This window comes from Protobothrops mucrosquamatus, unplaced genomic scaffold, assembly GCF_001527695.2.
Source record: "Protobothrops mucrosquamatus isolate PMUCROS unplaced genomic scaffold, P.Mucros_1.0 scaffold45, whole genome shotgun sequence".
Taxonomy (NCBI): domain Eukaryota; kingdom Metazoa; phylum Chordata; class Lepidosauria; order Squamata; family Viperidae; genus Protobothrops; species Protobothrops mucrosquamatus.
Genome location: NW_015386427.1, coordinates 437,120 through 444,028, shown reverse-complemented (window position 1 = coordinate 444,028; position 6,909 = coordinate 437,120). Strand labels below are relative to the sequence as shown.

The following is a 6,909-nucleotide window of genomic DNA, read 5'->3' as shown; positions in this document are numbered from 1 at the left end:
TTCCAGCAAGCGGGACTGGCCTAGGGGATTTTATAGGGGTTTTAATTACTTTTAAATTTGACATTCTTAAATATTTCATTTTAATCAAATTTTAAATTAGGTGTAATATGTTAGCTTTTTATCATTTGTCAGCCGCCCTGAGTCCGAAAGGAGAAGGGCGGGATATAAATACAATTAATAAATAAAATAAATAAATAAAATTGTTCTGAAGCCAATATCCTGCCTAACCTAGAATTAGCAGAACTGAAATTGTGCAATAACATTCACTCAAACATGAATTGTTTATCAGTTGCCTAATGATTTATCAATATAAATTCTGTTCAGAATTGTTTCCAGGTTATTTTATTTGAGCCTCTGCACACTTTCACACTGAAAGTATGTTTGCAAAACACAGGATTCTAACACAAGCTATTATTCATTATTTTCCATAGGAGACACAAGATTTCAGTTAATTGTATAGTTGGAGAAACTACTAAATCGGATATCATGAAGGTTTCAGTCTGAGTTCAATGGCCTTCTGATCACATCTTCACTATCTTCCAAATGTTGACAACTGCAATTTGTTGTCTTTAATGTTTACCTATCAGGCAAGATCACAACTTATATGTCAATTTTCAACTGTGTTACTATGGAAACTTCTAAGTGTACAGAATGTAGAAACAACACACTCAACACACTCAGGACATTGCTGTGGTGAATGAGATGGAAGATGAAAGCATCTCAAAATCTCTTTCATATTTATAAGCCATCAAAACTGAAAGTATTATTTAAAAGTTATTTTAGAAGGATAAGAAGGATACTGGTTGGAATAATGATAATCATCACTTAATATGTTAGTGCTCATCTTGTAATACAGGGAAATTCTGCATGTAATTCCTCCTGGAATTATGCAGCATTTTACTTTATTTTTTATTTCAATCAGAAGCTATTTGCCTGGGGAGTTTGTTTCTGTGTTTTCTCATAAATCAATGGATTTCAGTGAATCCCTCTAGTTTAGACTTTTATTTGAACAGGAGATTATATGAAGATCTGAGACAGCAGTTTTACATAGAAATAGACAAAGTGGAATAGATTGAAAGGAAGACAAGGGACAGAATTTACAGGTTAAAATACACCTTATGAGACATTGGTTGAAAGGATAGCAACTCCAAATTTAGTATAGAACAACTGTAGATAGAAAAGATCATATAGTCACATAAGTTCACTCTGAAAGTAAAGCTTAGATGTAGTGGCCTTAAATTATAGAGCAACAATTTTAAGTTGAGTATTTGTAGAAATGTTTTGAAGGTAACGGTAATATTAGACTTTTGGGGATCTTCTAATCTAGGTCATTCTACAATGATCTTTTTTTTACTGAAAGCTTAAAAAACAAGAGTAAAAATTAATACAAATTAAAACAATAAGAAATAAAAAAGAAATAAAAGAGAAAGCTAAGGTGCAAAAAACAAAAAACAAAAGTAAAAGAAAAATAGAAAAGAAAGAAACAAGATATAAAGAAGTGGCTTCTGAACTGCTTTAAAGAAGTTGTAAGTACAATTGTAAATTTACCTTATAAATTTCTTCTTAGTAATTTATCCTATCTGTCAAAATCATAGCTCATAAATTCATTTGTTTCTGTTTATCCTGCAATGATTACTAAATCTTTAGGATTTTATGAACTAATATAAACTATCATTTAGTTAATAAATGATACAATGATTGGATTAGAATATGAATACTAGTCAGTATATACTTATTTAAAGAATTAGAATTGACATTATTTTAAAAGCATAATGATTTTAAAACATGCTTCATAAGATAATAATTCTCAGGGCTTCATAGATATAATCAGACCTAAAAAAAACCCTCAAAGAACACTATCAACACAGAATGTTGGTTAAAATTATGGGAAGTTTCCAGTTAGATCTCCAACTGAACAATTAGGTTTTATTGCATAATTCATGTAGAAATAGATATATAAAACAATCTTCATATGACATTTATACTTTGAAGGGGACAATGTTGCTAAATTTTAGCCATTTATATGTTTTTCCCTCCATATAAAAAAAATCCTAATAATGCTCCTGTCACAAGGGCTTTTTCAATCCAGTCATTGAAAGAGTTTTAATTTCCAACAAAATCCAATGGGACAAATTTTAATTCCACATATGAGAGTATGCAAGATGTAGCTCAGATGAAGGGTATTATATTGCAAAAATAGTAAGATACAACTTTGCTTGGAAGAGGTGGTCTGTATCCTCTCTTCACCTTGTCTGGCACTTGTGAGAGCTATTTGGCAGGTGCTGGTATGTGTCAAAGCATCTTTTGGCTATTGCCAAAGTGTTTATGGAGGCCATAGTGGGGACTGAATAGCTCCAAAAAGCAACTTCAAGAGTATGCTTTGCATGGTCTTTTATCAAAGGGGAACATCAGTTTCAAAAATTTCAGCTTAACTCATAGTTTTCCGGCTGAAGGCCCTCAATAGTTTAGGACAAAATAATAATAATAACAATAATAACAATAATAACAATAGTAATCATCATCATCATCATCATCATCATCATCATCATATGGCTCTATTGACTTGCATTACTGGAATACATTTTTTGTCCCTGGCTTTCAAATAAAACCAGTAGAGGGAAGCAGTCTTTTCTCACATTATCTCATTGACAGGTTTTTAGAACATGTTATCAGCCCAGAATACATTGGAATATAGAAGATAAGGATGCAAAAGAAATTCATCAGAGTTGTCTTTTCATGAAAAGTGTTCTCACATCTGTCTTAGCAGATTCTATCACTATAGAAATGGACGCTCATGGAATACATTGTTGTTACCAATTCGAAACAGTACAAAACCTATAAAATATGTTTATTTGAAGAAGTTATGTACTAAAAGTCCACATATCAATTAGAGGATATTTTATATAGACCAGTGCATTTTAAGAAAGATAAATGCAATGTTTTGCATTTTATTGGTAATTACATAAAAAGAAAAATTAATGCAATAATTCTTCTTTGCTTTTACTATTACAAAATGGACTATATTTGGACTAATGTGCACATGCTCTAAGTTTGAAATTAATAAATATCTGGTAAATCCTTTAATTTTTTTTAAAGATCTGAATGAGGGTCTATGCAGGTAAGATCACTGAGCTGAACACTGAAAAGATTAAAATTAATAAAATTAATCAACTAAACATAATAATGCAAATATTAATATCTTTGCCCTGACTAGAAGATATTTTACACTCCAAATCCAGAAAAACCATCTAGGCTATTAACTTCTTATATCTGAAAAGTACTGCTACAGTCTGATGAAAATTATTTTACGTTGTTAGAACCAAACAATACCGTTAATTAAGTACTCAATGTAAAGTTTATCCTGTGGCTTTCATTTAAGCTTGCAAGGCCAGGCTCAGTATTGGGACCACTAGGTTTGAATTTTGGACAGCTAAGCTTTTTCATTTCTGACCTTCACTCCTACCCCTCAGCATGGATGTTAAAATTAAGGAACCTAATTGGAAGCTTGGTGCTTATTTTTCCCCTAAGCCAGTATCTGAAATTTTATGTTAGACAGTCTTTCTTATTCTTACAAAACGTTTAGGCCTTTAGTAGTTTCCCAGTTTCTGGAATTAGTATTCATAGGAATCCCATATGATATATCCACCTCTAGAACAATTAATTACATTATTAATGGCAGTACACACTGATTTTCGTCAGACATGGGAGTCAAATAACCTTTGCAAAATAAGAATTGAGGACAAGGATACACTAATTGACCAAATGAGCCAGCAATCAGTGTTGGCTCTTTTCCCCCTCTCTCCTTTTTCATTAATTGAGGGTCAAAAGAAAATATAGCCAGTAAAAAAAATTATAATGAACAGAGAAATACAGAGCTGATGAAAACAGAACTAAGCAGTATTAAATTAATCTAGGTTTTTTTAAAATCTCCAGAATTGGGCAACTTCAAGCTATAGAATTAATTGCAGTTTTTGGCCTAAAATCCTACGCTAGTAGCAATCCCATTGGATAGTGAGGAATTGGCAAAGAATGAGATCATAAAAATAGGGTACAGCTACTACTCATTGTTGATGTCTCAGCTCTTCAAAGTAGTCCAAATCAGGAAACCAAATCCAAGAACACTAATACCAATTTCATTGTACAATTACAGTAACAGAACTTTGCAAGTCCAAAAGTGCTTGCCTCCCCACCCCCGCCCCGCCTTTACATTTCAGAGAACAAGAAGGGTCAGTTCTGAAATGCTTTCTCAACTCCATTTCTGCTTTGGATTCAGATTTAATTTATGACACCATTGTCTAAGTTGCAGCTCTTTCTCCTGTCTCTCAAGGTGATTCTTACAGTCTATTACATGATGTTATCTCAGTCATGTATGAGGAAATGTGACATTTTCAACCATACTTTTTCTCCAATAAAAGACACCTTCTGTTTCCTAGATCATATTTGATTGTTCAGGCAAAGAAAAAAGAAACTCATTCAAAAGGATTAGATTTTGTGTGTGTGTGTGAGAGAGAGAGAGAAAGAGGTGGGGGGAGGAAGAGAGATGCTTGTATAAAAAATAGACTGAATTTGAATGTATCCTCACATACTGGCTAATGCAAGCTCTGCTGTATTACACTTAATTTCCTTAAAATATGAAGGAAATCTACTTGATCTGAAATGTCAGATTTTTGTCAAATTTATTCAAAGTGAACTGTAAAGAAGCCACTTACCCCCAGTTGCAACAGTAATTTCATGTAGGAAATGGCCATAAAATGGAAAATCGAAGGATAGATTCACTCTCTGCAAGGAACAACACCAGAAGATAAAATTAATAAAAGAAATTAGAGCAAAGAATCAGTCACTTCAGAACATGATCCAGCTCTCCATAGCTGCTTTCACCTTAAAGCTTTTTACATTAGTCTTCCTCATTTGAGGTTTTCTTTTAGTATTAAAACTGACTAAAAAGATTTAGCAATATATAAAGCAGCTTTTTTAAAATCCCATAATTCTTAGGCAGAATGGACATACGAGTTCTCATCTAACCCACTGGAAGCACACCAGACTGGGAAGTTTCATAAAAAGAAAGAAGTTTAAAAGTGTTAAGTGAAACCTGAGTCTGCATCCACTTACATTTGATGCTATCCCTATCAAAGTAGATAGGCCAGGATTGAATTTGCAATTCTCTGTTTGCTTATATTTCCCTGAACTAATTTTATTTTAGTCAATTTATATTCTGTCTTTCCTCTAGAAGTTCAGGATAATTTACTTGACAATCTTTTTTCATCAACAACAATCCTATGTCACAAACTCGATTAAGGCAGAATTCTGTTTAAAGCCACACAGTGAGTTTCCATAGGTAAGAATGGAACTGAATCAGATCTAGTCCAATGATTTAGCTATGTAAGTTTGTGAATCCTGACAATGCAGTCAATATTATATTGCCTGCATTCACATACTTAGCTAAATCATCAACTCATTTCCTTGGATTTGGTTAACAGCAATGTATGAATGTACCCATTGTATTTATAGATCAAGTTTATGGTTTATGCTGCATAGGCCCAGTCATATTGTGACTTAGTCAATGTCCTGTTGTTAGCTGTGGAGGATTATGAAATCAAACAAATTTCATTAGGATAAATAGTTCTGTCTTGAGTGTCACTAATAGCTCTTCTGACTTGTGAAAAGGAGAAAGAAATCTTTGTTACCAGTTAAAATGGGACAGATAACAAGAAATGCATCTCTTCAAAATTCTGCAACTTATCACCATCAGTTCCCTGCAAAAGCTAGCCACAAACTCCAACATGAGATTACAGGATGAGTTCCTTACTATGCAAAGCACAAGAAACTTCTGCTATACAGAATTCTGAATTAGGTTCTGGAAAGATGTTCTGCCATATAAACCATCACTGATCTTAAGCTCTTTAAAACAGTTACTTTACATAATCTTCATTTAAAGTTATTCTCATTCACTTTAGAAAAATTCTCTAGATAAAATACTTAACCTGATATCAATTGTACATTTATAACAATTTAAGATTAGATTTCCTTTCTTCATAGTAAACCAGATATCTGTTTACAATTGAGAGCATTAACTCTATTCTACAAACATATATCCCAAACGAAAAGGAATGTGCAAAATGCAAGATTTTACATAAAAATATTTTCTAACATGGTATTAATAACATTTGTATAATATCAGTGCTTCAAAGTAGGCTAGATCAGGAAATAGAATCTACAAAAAATAATGGAACTCTATGATAAAGGCTTAATGGAAATGCATTCAGTGAGAGGTGGGACAGTTATGTCTTCATTTTAAACATGATGAGCCAAATCCAATTTTAGAGATGTATTTTGAAACCAACAATTTATTTTGGGCTTTTGGACATAGCAATTTTTAAACTATTTTACTAGTTGCTATGAGTTGCTATTATATTAACACATAAACCATGGTTTACGAAGCACCAAAGTTGATCTTAAATATCACAACAAATCAAATTCAAGAAAATCACATTTTTGTTCTAAAGACCCTGGACTATTTTCTGTTCTTCTGTCATATGATTGCTGCAAATATTTTCAACAAGATAAGTTGAAATTAATTTAGGAAGACTCTATTCAATCTGCAAAAATAAGCTTGAATGATTGTGAACTGGTTATATATGCAGTAGTGGCCAAAATTGTGGAAACCTTTTGGGAAAAGTGTACAGAAGAAATACCACCTTTGGTTAAGTTTACACCAATTTTTCTTCTAATTTCTTTATAACTGTAGCCTTGTTCACTTAATAATACTATTTTACATTGCTTTCTGGGAAACCAGTCAACTCTTTGCACCATTACTTCAATTTGATTACGTTTTACAAGCTCACTACATGAAAGAACACAAAAAAACCCAACCAACTTGATAGCGATCACATAACACACTGACAAATGTCT

The 6,909-nt window shown here is 32.4% G+C and overlaps 1 protein-coding gene across 1 annotated transcript in view; it reads right to left on the bottom strand.

The window, feature by feature from the left end:
• The window catches only part of PLXDC2 (plexin domain containing 2), a 230,797-nt gene that overhangs the window by 67,028 nt on the left and 156,860 nt on the right, over positions 1–6,909 (bottom strand). Inside the window, exon 4 of the mRNA XM_015811554.2 lies at positions 4,710–4,779. Coding sequence (XP_015667040.2) covers positions 4,710–4,779 — 70 coding nt within the window. The remainder of the gene's footprint in view (positions 1–4,709; positions 4,780–6,909) is intronic.